The sequence below is a fragment of the Echeneis naucrates genome, chromosome 1 (genome assembly GCF_900963305.1).
Source record: "Echeneis naucrates chromosome 1, fEcheNa1.1, whole genome shotgun sequence".
Taxonomy (NCBI): Eukaryota; Metazoa; Chordata; class Actinopteri; order Carangiformes; family Echeneidae; genus Echeneis; species Echeneis naucrates.
Window position 1 is genome coordinate 20,807,005 of NC_042511.1, and position 19,571 is coordinate 20,826,575.

General features: G+C 37.8%; 2 protein-coding genes across 2 annotated transcripts; both read right to left on the bottom strand.

Annotated features, from left to right (window-relative positions):
- dctd (dCMP deaminase) lies at positions 1–8,987 on the bottom strand. Its single transcript, XM_029504048.1, has 6 exons — positions 8,834–8,987; positions 7,631–7,730; positions 5,194–5,329; positions 4,089–4,205; positions 1,522–1,618; positions 1–910 (listed from the first exon to the last, which is right to left on the bottom strand). Exons 1-6 carry the CDS (start codon positions 8,872–8,874, stop codon positions 826–828), a joined length of 576 nt encoding a protein of 191 aa, XP_029359908.1. The 5' UTR covers positions 8,875–8,987; the 3' UTR covers positions 1–825.
- Positions 8,988–11,454: 2,467 nt separating this feature from the next.
- Positions 11,455–15,699, bottom strand: cep44 (centrosomal protein 44). Its single transcript, XM_029509580.1, has 8 exons — positions 15,503–15,699; positions 14,898–15,045; positions 14,558–14,695; positions 14,113–14,232; positions 13,801–13,887; positions 12,682–12,810; positions 12,442–12,537; positions 11,455–11,779 (listed from the first exon to the last, which is right to left on the bottom strand). Exons 1-8 carry the CDS (start codon positions 15,592–15,594, stop codon positions 11,666–11,668), a joined length of 924 nt encoding a protein of 307 aa, XP_029365440.1. The 5' UTR covers positions 15,595–15,699; the 3' UTR covers positions 11,455–11,665.
- Between the last annotated feature and the right edge of the window lie 3,872 nt (positions 15,700–19,571).

The window sequence follows — 19,571 nt, forward strand, 5'->3', positions numbered from 1 at the left end:
TGTTGTGGATCCACTTGTTATTATTCGTGACATTTTAGCATGCAAATACAGTAAAGCAGAAAACTTCGAGATATCAGCCCTAAAAATAGGCAGCACATATCGGCCATCAGCTGACCCTGACCTCTAAACATTGGCATCAGTTATAGAATAACCCATATCAGTTGATCTCTAGTTCCTATTAAAAAAAAACCATAACCAAACTAAAGGCAGCAATACTTCCAAAATAAAACAGTTTCAAAAAGCAACATTTTATGATAACCAATGAGCATTATAAAAGAACTGTAAAATATTATTGTACACACCATCTGTGCTACTCCATCTGCTGGACCAGATGCTGAGAAGCTGTAAAAATAATCTTTCAAGCCTTAATAGAACAAGATCTGTTGCAGGCCAACAGACATCATCTATGTGGAAGGTCAAATCAACTAATTATCGTGGCACCTGTCTTACCGAGGAATCTTGTTTCAAGGAGGGAAAAAGATTTCGGGTTTTCCCATGTGTCCCAGTGCCTTCAAAGTTCTTATGTGTTCATAGACACAAAAGATATTTTAAAAGAAAGAAAAAGGTTAAAAAATTGTGAACGCAACAGGAAAAACCTTCCTACACAGTCACCCAAACAGGGTGACGCCTCAGATTAAACTATCTTGAATATCCTGTCAAATCAAAATATCAAAAGATGCCAAAGTCGAGGTATCCTTGAGTTTTCCTTTGGACAAAGCAGGGGGCAAGAAGACATACAAAAAAGAGACATCAAAGTCCTTTTCAACCTAGTCAGTCTTCCTCTGCCTCCCACCATTGTTCAGTATCTTCCCAAGGTGAGCATTTTCACTTGGTTGTGCTCTTCAGCATTCCAGGGTGGTTAATGGAATTAAAATCAATAACAATCTCATTCCTCTTGGGCTTGAACTGCCTGCCAAAAAACAGGAAAACACACACTTAAGTCAGAAATGCAGCACTATGAAGAAAGAAAACTGCAAATAAAAACACAGGGACCAAAGTCACCTTTTCAAGTCATACTTTCATTTGTTTACTATCCTATAATGAATTTTCGCAAGGCCTGGACAGATTGTCAAATTAAAAATTCTGTATGAGAAAGGGAACAAAACAAGAAGGGAGGGCCAATATAGATATATATTATATACATATACATACATGTATATATTTATAAGATGACTGCTTCTTATGTACGACGTTACCTGGGAGTGGTGATATATTTGCTTGTGGGCCGTCTAAAGGGAAGCTTCAGTTTGAGCGGCTGATTCCCGCTTGGTCCTAGTACATGACCCGTAATATAGTTTTTACATCCCTGCTTCATTAGCATATTGCCCAATATGCATCACCAGAGACAGTTTTTTATGATGTTGAGACATGTTAAAATAAATGAATTAATCTGGATTAACCTGCTAATTTTTATATATACAAAAATGTATGCATCAAACCAGGTTAAATACTTGGTGAAATAAACAAATATCAGCTCCTGAAAATCGAGGTGGAATTCCTTTTTGTGCCTGGAAAACTAACCTGTAACTAACCCCTGCCATGTCAAGCAGCCTTCTGGAGGCAGTCATCTCCACTGTGTCATGGTACTTGTCGCAGAAAAATACCACTTCCTTGATACCTGGGTAGAGAGTGGGAGGGAGTGAGAAATAATGAACACAGAAGGACAGAGTGCCCACACAAACAAATAATTTTTCAAAGGAATTTAGTTCAGAGGAAAATTGGAATTATGACAACTATCACAAATCATATTGATGATTTGGAAAGGTACACACCACTCTATAGAACGACCTAGAACTTTCAATACTTTACAGTTTACCTGTCAGATGAATTCACATCATTTGCGTATTAACTGGATGATGAATGTGAACTGTTTTAAGGACTTCAGACCATCTTTCTAAGGTATCAGTCAAGGCATTTCATTAGAAGCTTCTATTACACCTCATATAAATTATTAAAATATACAGTGCTGATAGAAAGTATTCACTCCCTGCATGCTTTCACATTTTATTGTTTTCTAAAAAGGTATCATAGATTTACAAAAAAAACTCAAATTGCAAACTGAAAACAGATTTCTAGAAATGAATGTCAATTCATTGGAAATACATTAAATAAGTGACTGTATAAATATTCACCTTTAAAGTATCTGAACTACTTCAGAGGTCAAGCCAACTTGCCATAAATCATCTCAAGAGTTAGTGAACTGGAGATCACATGAGTGCAGTAACTGTGTCTCCAGTGATTGTAGTATAAAGACATATGTGTCTGGAAGGTTCAATAAGTTAAGCAGTATTATTGGCTGCAGTTACACCACAAAGACAAAAAAAAAAAAAAAAAAAAAAAAACACCCCAGACTGATGAGGCCATTTAAAAGTATCAGTCAGTTAAATCATCATCATTCGGAAGTGTACATTTGCTGAGAGAATGTTGTACTCTGAATGACCGTGCAAGAAAAAGCCTAATCAGGAAGAAGAGTCTGCAGGAGAACATTACCATGCATTGAAAGCTACACAGAAACGGTTTCCGGAAAAAAAAAAAAAAAAGTTGAATGTTTTGGAGTCAAAGCCTAGACATCAATCCTACAGAGAATTTATGGCTGGGCTTGAAAGTCCATTCATACTCGATAACTGTGTCAGCTAAAAGAGCATCCAAATGTTCAAGGCTTTGACTGCAGTCAAAAGTGCATGTTGGTAACACGTACTGGAGGGACGTGTATTTATGTGATCACTTGCTTTTACTTAATTTTAAAAATTGTCATGACATGACAGGTTTTTTTGGCAAATGCTGCCAAAAAAAAAATCCAAATTACACTGAGCTTGATTCAATTTATAAAAGCAATAATAGGGTAAAACATCCAAGAGAATGCATTCAGACAGATTCTGCTTGCCTATAGTGGATTCTACAGGCTACTGCTACAATGAGTTTAAGGTTGGGTGTCTGCCAAGAGTATGAACTGGGGCTGTCAAACAATAAAAATGTATAATCAGATTAATCTCATGGCTGCTGTGGATTAATTTATCCTAATTGAAATTAATATAAATTCATTATTAACTGTGTGTAATTCTGTGGGGACAAAAACATTCGTGAAACAAGGAAATATATAAACACTGAACATGTTTATTTAAACTAAAGAGCAGATGTGGTGTCCAGATTGCAATATATATATAAAAACACAAAAAGAAAACTGCATCATATTTAGAAGCCACCAATTTCCTTCTTTTTTATAAACAAATAAAAATCCATATTAATGTGGCCCTCTTATTCATCTTTTAGCCAGCTGCTGAGACAGACTAACTTGTTTATTAGAGAGAAGAGCTGACCGTTTTTTATGTACAATGTTGCCTGGAGTAACAAGATATTTGCAGGCCAGCTTTTCATTGGCTCTTGAATGAGCTAACCACTAGCGATGGAGGTATCAATTCTGTTGTATCAATGCATTGATACTCATACACAACTACGGGATTGATGCTAATTAATAAATGCAAAATAAAAGTGCATGTGTCACATACAAATCCTTTATTTTGACTTACTCCGGGGTTTTGTGCCCTCTCCAAGGGACAGTCCTGCATACTAATGCTCGGCTTTGCTTTTTGCTGCATGCCATCTTAGACAGCGAATTACGTCAACTCCACTTGCACAAACTCCATCAGCGCACTGCCCTATATGCATCGCCAGAGACAGTTTTTGGGGGGATGTTGAAACGCGTGAAAATTAAAGGAATTAAAGGAATTAATTAAAGGAATTAATCTGGATTAACCTGTTAATTTTGACAGTCCTAGTATAAGCATAAACTAATTTACTGTTGAAATGCCACTAATTTATTTTCTAAAGTCAATCAGAAATGTATATGTCTTTTATAAATATGCTAACATTTCCCAAATTCTTACGCAGCATTCCCATAGACATGGCAAAACGGTTATAGTCAGAGCTTCTATTGAATGTAAATACTAACCTGAGATGTTTCATGGCGAGAAAATGTATTTTTACATAAAAAAAAAAAAAATCACTATTCACCTTCAACACTGATTAGTATCAGTTTATCAATAAATCCAAGTGAGTGGGCTGTCAGTGTGTGTGTCGTTAATACCCACCTGCCTGGATGATGAGCTTGGCACATTCATTGCAGGGGAACAAAGCCACATACATGCTGCAGCCTTTCACATCAGTGCTGTTTTTATTCATAATGGCATTCAGCTCTGCATGGCACACTGTGGGACAGAGTGGTGAGATGGCCCCCTGTCAATACCTCAGCCAAGGCCAGACAAGCCCACACATATCTGAGTCAAGTTTTGTGGAAATCCACTCAGTACTTTCTGCATAATTCCGCTGATAAGCAGAGAAAGAAAGAAAGAAGCAAACAAACAAACAAAGCCACCAAGTGAAAACGCACCCTCCTAGGCTGAGGTCATAAGGTTCTCCTGTAAAAATGGCTTTGAGCTCAGGAAGAAAATTCTGTTTCCGTTTATTGTATTAGGGTAGAAAGAAGCCTTATTAGCATCTAAATACCATGTTAAATGGTAATAGGAATTTTCATTACTTTCCGGACTATCAAAGTTTTCTTCAATCTGCTTTCCTCTTTCCTCCTTTGGAAGTATGGTGAGAAGGACCTCATTACGGCTTATATGCATAATATAAAAAACACGTAAAAATAGTACTAATATTTTGTGAAAACATTCATGATTGCCACAGGATGAGTCCTGTTACTTAAAAGACAGTGTTGGGAGTCAGATTTCTCATCTTTTTAGTCCATGCATTATTTTTCCTGGGTAGAACCTTCTGGCTCAATACTAGCTAAAAGTTTGACACTTTTGGAGACTTGAAAGTGCAATGCTTGTTGCAGCTAGTGATGTAGCTCCACTAGCCTTGAAGAAGACAAGAGCTTTAATATAAAGAAAAAAGAAACAGACAAGTCAAATTAGACTGTGTAAGCGTCTCATCAATGGATAAAGATATCTTTATTATCTGTCCTGCACCACCCTCTACAGACAGAAAATAAGATAGAAAGATGTGAGACAAAGAGAACTCAACAACACATTATGGATTATTAATGAATTAGTCTTCGCTGCAAACACTAATGTCTTCAATTCCATTAATTTAAAAAGACTTTCCCAAAAATGTGACTAGAAATAAATATATATATATATATATATATATATATATATATATATATATATATATATACACGCACACACTTACCATAGGGGTATTTTGTGTCAAGTCGGTCATCAGCAGACCGTGACCACGGTAGTAGGTCATCATCGCATCCAGTAGGCATTCCATTGTAACCAATGCCGACTATCTTGTTCTCCTGGTTCACTATGCAAGCCCCAACCTGAGGAGAGTGTTTGGTTTTGAAAAAAATCTAACCCCCGTCAATAATATCTCTCACACAGAAACACATGAAGCAATGCATATGATGCAGCTTTGAAGTCGATCGATCTGGTGAAAAGGCAAAATATTTCTGTGTAACATAATTCCTGCCATATGCCATTTCCTCCCTTATTTCCGACACCTGCAGCTTATAAACAAGTGTGGCCTATATATGTACAAGACTGTTTTTCTCTTTAAATTTAGTGGGTGCGGGTTATATTCAGGTGCGCTCTATAGTCTGGAAATTATGGTAGCTGTTGCCATTATGATGGACTAACACAGGACCCAGTTGGACATACCCACTGTTGCGCCATCTCCTGCTGTAATGCCTCCCAGAGCTCAAACAATGTAGACAGACTTATCGCCTGTCCAGATGGGTGCTGTACAGTCCCTGTGCTGTTTCTGGTTGAACTGGATCTTCAATATAAATTTAGAGAAGCTTTCATGGAGGCTGAACACTTTTACAGGAACAACAACCATGGAATGAGATGGTATAAATTAGGACTGAAACGATTCCTCGCATAATTTGAGTACTGCAATCAGAAAAAATGATCGAGGAATTTCCTCTGCCTCAAAGCGTCTCTCGTCTTCCTGCCTATACCCATTTCTCTTGTCTTGAAGGCAAATTTTTTCTGTTTGGCAGCTTCTAAAAACTTAGATCAGGGTTCTTTAACCTTTTGGTAATGCACCCTACCACACAGCAGCTTTGGTGCATTTGTTTATGTTTGCTGGCACACAGAGGCGCAAAAAGTGGGAGGGGGGGTGCCAAAGCGATGGTATAAAAAAAATATAATAATAATTAAATAAAATTCGTATTTTCTTTATGTTTCTGCTGTTGTGCGTTTCTAAATAGTTTCTGCATCTCCTTAAGCTCATATAACACTTTGAAGGACTAACATGCTAGAGAAGGGCACACTAGCTCATAAGATTCCATCACAGAATTTTGACGTAGAAGAGGGAGCAGGGGCGCCATGAGTGCTGAGTGAGCAGGCACTAGTGGTGAGTTGGTGTCGATTGGAAAAGATGGATAGAGCAGGAAAGCTGTCAGCTGCTAAAAATACTTAAAGAAAGAGGGAAAAGGAGATGGCATGTCAAGGGATGTGACAGCAGTTAAATAAGTGGATGGTCAAAGGCAACAGGTAGGATGATTTAAAGTGTGATGTCTGTACTTGGAGGCTTGCAAATATTCATATTAACAGACTGGCTAGCGTATGCTAACACTGGGGATGTAGTGCTAGCAGCCAAACGTGGGTTTATGTGTATCTTAGAATACGAAAAGCCGTGGTTACTGAGCTGTAAACTGGAAAATATGAGGCAGTTATTATTGAAAGCCCATATATGATGATGTCCGGCAGACTTATTTATTATTACTATTCTCTTTTTTTTTATTCTTTTAAACAACATTACAAAAACAATATTAACTAAACTAATATTAAACAATATTAGATGCAGCAAATCGGCAAGTGCAAAGGCACACCATGAAACAATTTAGCAGCAACTAAAGAGTGCTCTAGAATCATTGGTAGCAACATTATTACATTAGTTACATTATTGCTAACAGAAAGGGTTCTCAAGGATCTTTTTTTATAAGCTTACTTTTGCACTTTAAGGCATTAATTATGGAAGGCCTACTTTTATCTGATATACTTTAAAATAAACCCTTATTAAAGCCCATACATGATGATGTAGGGTGGTGATGATTGGGGGGGGGTTAGGGTTAGGGCAAAATTGTTGCTGCATACCCCCCTGATGCTGGGTAGCTGTGCCCCTGCTGGCACAGCGAGATTAACACTTTCACACAATACACAAAGTCAATGGAGAGCTCTTGACTGTTTTCCCCTATGGTGTGGACGTGGCTTAAATGTGCTCTGTCTCCATGGAGGAAAGATGTGACAAAGACGAAAGCAATGATAAAGATAAATGTTGATTGTCTAAAGGAGGAAGCCAATTGTTCATTGTAAAGTGAAATGTCTTATATTCTCATGTATATTTATAATTGCTCATTCACTAAACAAAAATATGTTTTACCCGATTACTAAAATATTCGGCAGCAACAGCCCCAGTATAAATATATGTTATCAGTTTCCACTCAAGTGTGCAACTCACTCTTGGTTGGCACAGTGGAGAAAGAGTGAGTGCTCTGTAAATTGTATGTGATTGCATCAATTAGAAGGCTGAGGTGCATTCAGAAAACCTGCTTATACCTGCTAATTTTGATGGAAAAGGGTGGAAATTGTTACAGTCCTGATCCATGTGCACTCACCTGTGTGCTTGGGTCTTTACTCCTTTGTGCTGACAGAAAAGCTACAGCCATGAAGTATTCCGGCCATTCCAGGTAATCATCTCTCTTCCTGGTTATGTTTCTTGAGATAAACACAAAAAGACAAAGGATGCAACATTTTGGAAATTAAAAAAAAAAAAATCTCAATTAATTCAATCTCCCTGTTAACCAACCTATCCTGGCTTCGAAATTTCTATTTAATTTGCAACACCTAATGTGTGTGTGCACAGTATGTTTATATTGATTTGCAACAAGATTTTTTCAGGAAAACTTGCGGGCTTAAAGTTGGCTTGCCACAGGTTTGGCAGTATTCCCAGTGGCTCTTTGACTTTAAACATTGTCTAACACTAGTCATCTTGAAGATCATTGTTAAGTGTTGTTGTTCAATGTTTGTGGCTAGAGGTTCTTCATTGCACATATGGAAAATGAACCCTTATCCAGATAGTCTTCTGTAGATGGATACTACTTCTTGAGTAGTTTTATGCAAATCCACAATATTTCAGAGCAAACATTCGATGTGCGCACACAAACAAAGCATTATTTCAGATATAACTAACGTTCAATATTAACCTGTTAATTTGCTTTCTCTTTCACTTTGCTATGAACAGCATAAATGTAGCTGCCCTATAAAGTACCTCTGATGTTCATACTTTTTTAATTTATTCATGAATGCCTGTTGTGCAAGATTTTGACTGTAAGTTTCAGCACTTTTCTAACGTTTAATCAAATAGAGCAGCTACTTTCCTCTTCATCAAAGCTCTGAACATGTTCATGTACGCGCACCGGGGGATGCTGGAGCCAATCCCAGCTCATAACCGGGCGAGGGCGGGGTACACACTGGACAGGTCGCACGGGCAATTTAGTCACCAATCAGCCTAAACATGCAAGTCTTTGCACTGTGGGAGGAAACCAACGCAGGCGCAGGGAGAACATGCAAACTCCGCACAGAAAGGTCCCAGGCCGGGAACCGAACCCGCAACTTTCTTGTTGTGCCGCCGTGCTGGCTAACAGCTTACCATAATGTCAGAACAGGTACACATCTGTCTTCAAAATTTAAGCAATGGATGGATTCGCTCAGTCAGGAGTTTATGAGACAGCGAACCACCGAAAACTCAATGTATGAGGAAGTAGCAGCATGCGGACAGGTCTTAATCTTTACTCAGGAAGACAACGCAGATAAGTTACCTGGCGGACACAGCAGAGCTTGACGGGTTAGCTTCTTCCATGATTCCAGAAAGTTTGAGCTTTTTCTCGTTTTCTTTCGACTGTGTTGCTTTATGTGCTGAGTGTGTCCGAAAACCAAAACACGCTCACCCCGGCACTCACGTCATCCTCAAGCTTCCCACTTACTTTGATATATGATGACTTCCGGTTGGCTACTTCCGGTTGGTCAAGCCGCTTTTACCGCTTGATCTTATTTTATTTATATTTGTTCTATACCGGTGAACGTGTGATCTTGTGATTTCATTTAATACGTATTAATAATTTGAAGAACTTTGGATTAATATTATTAACTAAAAATGTTTGACTTAAATGAAATGCGACGAATGAAGCAATTCTTTTAAATTCATCACTTTCCTTTCACATATTTACATAGGCACAGGTGTTATTTTTATTTGTCCTGTTGAGTTCCCAAAGTGACCTCGCGCATTCGTTTGATGAAGGATGCTGGATACCTTCAAATCAATTTCATATATTTTATTTGAACACTAACAATAAAATATTCTATAAAAAAAGAGGTCGTTTACAGAGCTCTGCACCAGACTATGTTTCCCTGACTAGCAGACGACTCCAGCATCAGTTCACAAAGTCTGATGTTTTATCTTTCCCTGGTCCAGCTTGTTACGGTTACACAGAGGAAATGAGGAATGTGGGTGTGACTTCTTCGGGTTGCACACTTCCTCTTCGTATTATCTGGCTCCATTCCCGCGATCAGCCCCTTGTGGCTGATGTAGGTCCCTGTTTTTTTGTGATAGAGAAAGGAGAATAGACACAAACCACAAAGTCCACAACCCCAGTGTATGTCCTTCATTCAGTAATAAAAAGGCCATAACTATAATACACTGTATATAGATATTTCATACGTTTTTTTCAATCATGTCTATATGCTATCCTTATTATATTGTGCAGTAGTTACTTCATTCCTGTGGGTGTCACTCCCTATCATAAGTAGTTAGTGAAATCCAAACAGCATAATAAAAGTATAAAAACATGTAAGAGTTATAAACTCAGCTATTAAAACAATATGTGATTCATTAGGTTAAAACAGCCTGATTATCAATCGTGCAAAAGTGTGGAAGTAGCATAAGGTCAGACATCCCAACAGCCCATATTTTCATCTGCAAACTCAGACTCACTGGATATTTTCCTCACTTTGATACGGTTCTCAACCCAAGAGACAGCCATGAATTAGAAACTGTTTCATTCTCAGATCGCTTATGTATGGGGTCGGAGGTGTCGGGAACACCTTTTGAAAGAAATCTGAAGTCTCCAGTTTCTCGGCTTGTGTAAATGTTCCGATTACTTATTAGAAAAGAGGTATTGTTATAGTTTAGTTTTGTTGGGATTAACAATGCTATGAATATGGAACACAATACTGTGGAGCACACATGTATCAAAATTTCCTTCAAAGGCCAATTCGAGAGGTCAGTGTTAACCAGTCTGGAAATGACCTTTATACAACAAAAATGTCATACAGACACTGAAACTGTTATTCAATAGGGTGGTGTATATGTGCCCACTGATAAAATAAAGCAATATTCTAATTAATATTAAATATTAAATTAGTAACTACATAATTGAAGGTTAGAGAGCCAACTGTCACTGCTATTATGAAGGTAGACTGGATATAGTGACAAAACCACTGATACTTTTGGGGAAAAGAAATTAACAAAAAGTTTTGTTCATGGAGCAATTGTAACCATGATGTGGTAAATTGAACTGTAATATTACATAATGTTATGAGCCCATCATCCTAGACAGAGAAACAGAAGAGACAGTAAATGTGTTTCTGTTTTTCCCAGGGAAATAATTGAGTTTGGATTTAAATTACTGTTACACCCTCCCATTGCCTGAAAGCATCAGATATGCTTGCTGATGGATAGCTAGTTTATCTTGCATTGTTTCCATGCTCCAGTCAAATTATTCCGCACATGCTGTAATAAGACAGTCCTATGATGAGACATTTGAAATACTGTTAACACTACAATAGACCAGGCAACTACCAGCCAATGCTGCGGCTGAGAGTGGGGTACACTCACTAACACCTACGTACAATTTCTTGTCACCAATTAAGCTAAGCGTGGCTTTGGGCTGTAGAACCCGCAGTTCATTCATAATTTTCTCCTTCTTTTCTGTTACTGGGATGTGAGGGGCCAATCCCAGTTTACTTTAGGGGAGGGTGGGGTACACCCTGGACAACTACTCACGCTCTTATCTATGGGAAATTGAGTCACTGATCAACCTAGAAAGAATATCTTTAGATGGTGGGATTAAAACCAGAGTACCTGGAGGAAAGCTGCACAGGGAGAATATGCAAACTCCACACAAAGGTTCCCCAATCCCAGGAGCCAGCCCCACATCCTACTTGCTGTGAGGCAAGAGCTCTAACCACTATACTGCTGTGCCACACCCATGAGCTAACAGTACTACAATATTTTATTTCTTTTACTTCTGTCTCATACACGGGAAAACGTAAATCATATTAGATAACTTTAAAATTTTCTGGCACAAAAATATGGTGTTGGTGCAACATTAACATACTCATTCTTGGTTAGGAAAAGAAACTTTTATAGGCCAGAGTAACACAAAAAAACAGTTTAATGTGACAAGACTTTTAAAATGGGGTGTGGGGAGTCTTTGCTTACTACTTTAAATATTATGACATTCAATTTAAATACACAGTAAAGTTTACAACACAACACAGAAGAAGAAATCAATAAAGCAACAATACAATCAACATGGTTATGACATTTACAAAATGATGTCTCTAATCATTGAAGGATTGCAAAATATCAGTTACTTATCCACAGTGACAGGAAGATAAGCTTTCTGCTCAAGCCTCAGCTTTGAAGCATAGGATGTGGAGTTGGAGGAACAGGCAGTGATAGATAATGGGGGTGGGGCACTTAACTATGGGAAAGAATTGAAACAGAAAATGGAAGCACTTAATACTAATTTCTATGTGAAAATATTATTACACAAAGATTAATATGAAAACTTAATATGAACTAAGGATGCAGTGACCTCAGGCCCAGTTGATGACTAGAAAAAGGACTTAAGCATAAGTCCTTTTTATATATAAATATATACAAATTACAATATTTCTGCAATTTGTTGTATATGGCCAGAAATTATATCCCCATCACATCTAATAGGTACATCTAAAAATGTGCAAAAATTTGGCAGCAGAATGGAATTATGGATTTGATGTGTAAGCAACCCAGGCTGGCGAGTAATCTGTTTTGACATGCCAATGAACAGTTCATCTAAGCAATCCTGTCGGCCATGCTCATACCTTGTTGGCTGGGTTTATCATGGACTACTTCCAACCAGATAACATGCTGTGTCAGAAAACAGTATTCACCTCAAACTAGTGACATGAACTCATTAACATCAGTTCAGTGGCTTCCCCAATAACTAGATCTAAATCCAAAAGATTAAATTTAGGATGTGGCAAAACTATGCAATCATGTCAGCATTGTGTCAATTTTGGGGCTGTATTTTGGCAGATTACTAAATTTATATCATGTAAACCCCCATCAGGTAAGTATTAATATAGGCAACTGTAATACCTGTGCATTGTTCAATTCCAGTTTAGTTTCCAGTAGAAGAACCCTGTTCATCAGATTTTCCCAGCTCCCTCTGCTTATTTTGATAACTTCTTCTGTCTAGAAAGAAACACAATAGTTAAAATAGACAGTTCTACTGGTTTAATGTTCTACTGATTTTTCTTTGCTGTTTGTGCAACAAAGGGAAAATAAAAAATTATAAACACAAGATATTGAGGTATACATAGAGGGTGTTTTATCAACCTTTCCACTGTTTCTCCATCTTTCAAGTTCTTCCAAGTGTTCCTCCAGTATCCTGAGCCTGTTTTGCCCCGACAAAAGACTCTCTATTTTAGCTTCCAGCGCTGAGAGCCTTCCCTCCACTTCTGAAGTCTGAAACACAAAAAGACAGTTACCTTACACATACTGACATGTGTTCAATGTATGGTTGAAATATTCTTGGTGGATCCAGTAGTCCTCAGTGCAGAACTCAAACTACATCACTAAAGCTCACCAGCAATAGTTGGAGATGCACTCAAAATTTTATGAATAACAGACAATCTACACGCAGAGAAAAAGACCCAGTCAACAAGTTGTCTGCTTTGTTGACTCCACAATCTGGCCTTTTCATTTTATTTTACATTCTAAAACTTTACACTGCAAGTTTCCATTTTGCAAACCTGTTGTTTCCAATAAATAATCATCTGAGTGCTGGGTAGGTAGTTTTCCTTATTGTGCTCACAATGATGGCAGATTATGTTTGTCAGACACATTAATGCTGCTTCATTTCTTTTCAAATAATTTTCCTTCCTCGTCTTAAGCAAAATATTAAGATAATCACCATATCCAGTGTTTTGTAAATGGGCTATTTTTACTGACTTTACTTAGGATGTACTCTGCGTCAATAATCACTCGATATTGGATGTATCAAATACTCATGATTGAAGATCTGCAAGTGTAGATCATTTTAATAGTTAGCCTTTTCTAATATAGGTTTGTTGTACCATGTAATAGAGAAGGAATAATGTGTTTTTAGTGGTTTGAAGAGCCTAGGAAATAATGGCTACATCATCACCCTTCTGTCTATTTGAAAGGCCAACAGCCTCTGATATTCTTGCTGATGATCCAGTTAATTTCAAGGAGACAGACTGAAATAACAATCTCAACCTGTAATTAAATTGCAGGCTCTAGATTAAGCAAACTTGACAGATTTTACAGTTAGAGTTCAACACGCATCCATTTCTGACATTAAATAAGTCAAAAAACTTCAATGGTACTGTTTGGGATGGTGCTTAGAATTTTTTGTAGTTTAGGCTGTCAGTCATGATCCAATTCAGAGCTCCATTGTAGTAAATGTGAAGAGCACAGCTACACAACACTTACTGTGTTATCTGGATCTGAGGCAGCAGTCAGTCTTAGGTGAGTTTCTTCTCTGCCATCATTGCCTGAAGTTGGACTTCTGACACTGGACTATAATAAACACATGCATGAAATGTTCACAGAATTGATTTTTGTTTGGTTTTGTTATTTCCAGCTAAGCAAATTTCATTGATGTCATAGCATACAAAATAATGGTCATGTGATTTGTTTTCAGTCTAAAAGATTTACAGCCTTTTAGCTGTACCAGGTATGACCAGGTCATTCATTCACTGAATGCCTCGTTTGCCAATCACAACTAAAGGGTACAAGTCTTACCTGAAAACCCAGCTCAACAGGTTCCCTGCAGATTTGCCCAGTTGCCTGTGTGGTAGTGCCAGTCCCACTCAGATCCTTTTCTTGTATTAATGACCTTGTGCCAACCTTGCGTTGGTGATTCTTAGGAAAGTATAAACAGTCACTTTTATGCTATATAATATATCTAGGCTTGGCATAATAAAACAGCTCAAATAGAGTGCTTCATTCATGTAATGGTGTAAAATTTAAGCACACCTGGAATTTAGCATCACACTTGTGCCCTCAACAAAAACAAAAATCAATATTTATATTTAAAGATGTATTTTATGTTGTATTATAAAGCAGATGTCTTAGAATGTTCTATATACACACACTATATATAAAGGGCATATGTGCTTCAGATTTAGAACAGACATACACATTTATGGGAAAAAAAAAACAAGCAAACCATTCAAAAACTGCACACCTTCTTCAACTGGTTGTGTTTCTGCAGGACCAAGTTAATAATATCACAGGTGACAGAGATTTTCCTTTGAGAGAAACCCCACTGAAGGAACTGCTGCTTTGACAGAATGGGTTGATAGTGGAAGATATCTCGCAGTGCCTAGACAAAGCAAAACACACACACACACACACACACACACACACACACACACACACACACACACACACACACACACACACACACACACACACACACACACACACACACACAGCCAGAAAGAAACAAAGAATTTGGCCTAGCTGTATACAGAGGTCTTTTTGCATCTGTAAATACACAGTGCTAAGTGCATGTGTTTCTGTACCTTATACATAGTGTCAGTGAATCTTAGGTCCGTTTTGCCAGTCAGCTCCAGCCCAGCTTTCATTAGTTGCTCAGTGAAAGGTGGAGAGAAGGACGTAAGTGTGAAGCTCACTATCGGTAGAAAAGCTGAGGGATCCCCTTTGGAAAGACTTGTGGAGAGACAAGTACCATGCACAACTGAGAGTAAAAACTGCAGTTACAACATTTCTACATAAAATATGATGTTCTTTATTCTCATTACACTTTTAAAAGCCTTCACAGAACTCTGAATATTATGTTGGCACAGTTGTATTGAGGCAGAGTGATCTTATTCAGCCACATGATTTTTTTTTTATGTGTTAATGGTGTTATTATAAACTCTTGGCAAATAATTACATTTTACCAAAATATATAAGCGTAATTCTGAAGACAGACATTTAGATATCAATATACAGATTCAAGGTTACTGAATCATTTGCATAATCCTTTGAATGAATTTTGGACTGCTTGCTCCTCTTTTACCTCATGAACAGGGTTGCCGGGCAAAGATCTTAAGTTTAATTGTTGCGTGACGTGTTACTCCGGGATCCTTCGTATATATAAATGAATAGGTCTAATATGGCCTACCCATTATAGTCGACATAACCCGGGAACTTGATGATTCGGAGCAGACTCTCCAGTCTCCGTAGACATCCCTGGACGTCTCCGGTGGACAGCATCCTGATCTGAGAGACAAAATTCACTTAGAATTAGTAAGCTGCGTTTTCACCGCCTTTCCAGTGAGCTGCAGGGACGTTACAAGCTGATGTGAAATCAAAACAAGGCGGGAACATGAAGCGGTGTGTTTGCTGTAACTAATTTTGTTTCTGCCGGGTCGTTGACGACGCGAAGCCGGATAGGCTGCTGCAGACGCCTGTTTTCTTCTTTGCCTGCAGATACCGCCACTATTTTCATTGAATGGCGGCTGGCAAACAGCTTTTAGGCGCGTTTACCACCACCTTTCGGACTGGAGTGTAGATCAGAACGGCATTAACTCCAAGAACTTAAAATGAGGCCAAAGTACTTCCCTGAATACTACACTTCCCAAGTTCCTCCACTACACATAATTGTTTCCGTGGAAAGCACAACAATACGTTCAATTGTTTCTTTATTGTCTCAATGCTTACGTGTTGTATGTTTTTTCTTTGTGTAGAGAGTACTTTCATGAACTCGTCTCATATCTGACTGCTCTTTGAATGATATGAAAACCTTTTCTATACCGCTCTCCTGCCATTTCTTTTTCAATTGGGATTTGATGATGCCCTTGCTATATTTCCCACTCATACTGAGATGTCTTTTCCTTGCTGCACATTTTGCATTTCTGTGTGCATGGGGTTCTTTGAACTCTTCAAAGTATTTAAAGTAATACATCATGCCTTGTTTCTGATTGCATTTTTTTAATACTTCCCATTCCACAGTAAAAATGAAACCTTATCAGCCCCTTCAGCACCTTTGTTTGGAGTGACTTCTTACATCCAAGCAAGAGCAAAAGCTTCCCTGTGTATACATCCAAGCCATCACTCAACATTTTTTCTTCACTTCCCAGTGGCGGCCAAAGTACACAGCTTCTGTACTTGGGTCATAATATAAATCCTCAAATGTTCAGATGTTACTCCAATAAAAGTGAGAGTAGCTAAGGTAAACTATGACTTGAGTAAAAGCGCAGGAGTACTTGCTTTTAAAACTACTTAAGTATTCAAAGTACTTTTCGTAGCAATACAATGTGTCCTGAAAGCACGGGATACACCTAAACAACACGTGAGCAAGTGTCAACATTTAAGCTTGTTTAGCATTATTCTCTAAACATAACTTTATGGACTAAAAAATCACAGTAAGTGCTCAAAATAGTCATCATAAGTCACAATAAGTAAATTACAAAGTAAAATATATAGTATGACGTCCTCTTTTTGGTTTTAAAAATGATCGTATCGGAAGGAATAATAAAGGAGGTGACGCACCACCAAAGGTTTTTTTTTTAATCATTCTTTACAGTGTTATAGTGGTTGTGATAGTTCTAGACAGTTGGAGCTGCTCTTTGTCATTATCAGCGTAGGGCTGTGCTTCATGAAGTACCACCCCTTTTGGGCGATTTCAGTCAGGATGAAAATCGCCCTGACTGCCCTCCTCAACTCTCATGAAATGTCAGTTTTTTTCATATTTTAGTCGTTACAATGCATTCTCTATGGGTTCCGGGAGGGCTTGCCCAAACGTGCTTTCGTCATACGTAACGTGAGCATAGCCCAAGTAGCCACCGCGCTAGTCGCATTCAAGGTCAGCATGGCAAGTGTACGGAGCAGCTCTATCATTTCCCTGAAAGAAGTCCCTTTCAGTCATCGCAGTAATGAAGATAAATTGGCAACGAAACAACTACGACTTCAAAGACCAAATTTAAACATAAAACAAGTTTATACAAAGGGAGGGAAATCATATAACCGGGGATTTTCGTGGAGCTGGAATGAGCGGAAAACTTGGCTAGCAGCCTGTGAAGCAGCTAACGCTTTGTTCTGATCCCCCTGCACATTGTTTTACCCTGATGGCAGCACGGCAGACACCACCGCATGGACCACACAAAATCTATTAACTGTTGATGTTGGTTTTTAATACTTTTTTTTTTCTTCATTCAAATGCTGATTTCAGGCAATATGTTAATGTGTTCATATGTGTTAATTAGCTTTGTATATATAGTTCACTGTTGAATGTGTGCACTTTAATTTGCACTTTTAGATAATTAAACTGCACAAACTCTTTAAAATATTGTCACTGATATGGAAATCTGTACAGTTATTCTATTTAGTATTTGATTCTGCTAATACAAAGTATTGTTTGTGCAATGTTGAGTAAGTTGAATGCACTAACCATTTATTTGGATTTATATAAATTATTTGTAATGTTCAACTTTAAAGAACTGTAAATAAATACTTTTGTTTTTGATTCAGTTCATCTCTGATCTTCATTTATAGAGCCAAGGTAATTTTATTGATTGAAGACTCCTGGATGTAACTTTTCACTGTAGCTGTTACATTTGGTATTGCCCATTGAACGGGTCACCTTGGTCATCATCAGAACAGTTGCCCCCCCTGAAAAATTTGTCAGGGTTAGGGAACTTGGCTGCAAGCGTGTCAATGTCCATCCTTTTTATCAGAGCAAATGCTTCACACGCATCCTTGCCAAGGACAGCTGTGTCTGAGTGGTTTGATACGTAGTACAGCAGGTTGGGTTTGGGTAGTGAAACTGTTCCTTCTGGTTTCAGCTGAACTCCAACGTACGCCACTAACACAGTCATTCTTTGTTGGTTTCAGTTGCAAGTTTATTTGTTTTTCACATCTGGCTTTTCTCTTCAATGTTTTGTACACAACCTGTGGTAGTATATTTTTTTCTGCCCCCGTGTCTAACTTGAACTTAATAGACATGTCACCATTATTTATGTCTGCATACCAGGAATTGTGTCTTTTAGTGTTAATGTTTTCAATGTTTACCCAATGAAACCCAATGAAAAGTGTGTCTATTTCTGGGCTCAAATCATGCATTTTCATTCTATATGTAGCTTTTGTAGACTCAAACATCTTTGCGTAGTGATTTCCACACTCGAAATGCTGGGCAAAGCCAAGGTTGATGTGAATTTCCACATATCGCTTCTTCTTGTGATACATGCCATGACTGCCGTGTCTTCAGAATATTTCTGAACATGGCAGGATGTAGAGTGGCACTGAAAGTCTGTTGTGTACAATGTGAAGAGGAATGCTGCCAGTACTGTCCCTTGTGGGGACAAGGGACATGCATTCAACCCACTGGTCTCATGATAGTAAAAATGGAACAAACACAGTAAGTGAGACCTTTTATGACACGTTTGACTTTTCAGTGTCCCATCCAATCAATCAAAATCCAGTTTATACCGATTTCATTAATAACATACAGATACCAAATCTAAAAAAGTGAAAACAAAAAAAAATAAATACATTTAGGAATACAGAAATAGATGCATATTGTGATACATATCTAAATATTAATATATATATTATAATATACATTTGAAAATAACTACATAAATGAATGCTAAATAAACAAATTTTTAGTAAGCGCTGTTACCCCAGAACAAAAAGTTTGCGGGTTTGGTTGCTGGACCTGGGGTCTTTCTATGTAGAGTTTGCATATTTTCCCCATGTCTGCGTGGGTTTCTTCCAACCATTCAAAGACATGCTTGTGTAGGTTAATTGGTGACTCTAAATTGCCAGTAGGTATGATTGTGACTGTGACTGGCTCTATATGTTGGCCCTGTGATGGACTGGCAGGATATACCCTGGAAATGGATATGTGGTAGAAGATGAATGAATAAACAAATGGGTGCTTACACTGTGAGAGCACTTTACAAAAAAAAAAACAAAAACTAATTGAGCTTGAAAAATAAAAAATTGAAGATAAAAATATTTTAAATTGAGGTCGAAAAACTAGAGCATGAGAAAAAGATTATTCATTTATTTTCTCAGGCATCGCAAACAATAATGCAAATATATATATACATATATATTGGGGGTTTACTGTGTTTTTTTTACAGGAACTGGAGAAAACAAATTGAAATTGTGAAATAAAAAAGAAGAAAAGACAAACGTTTTGTGTTTAGCTAAAACAACGTTTGGTGATGGCCTTTCTTACTGCCCTC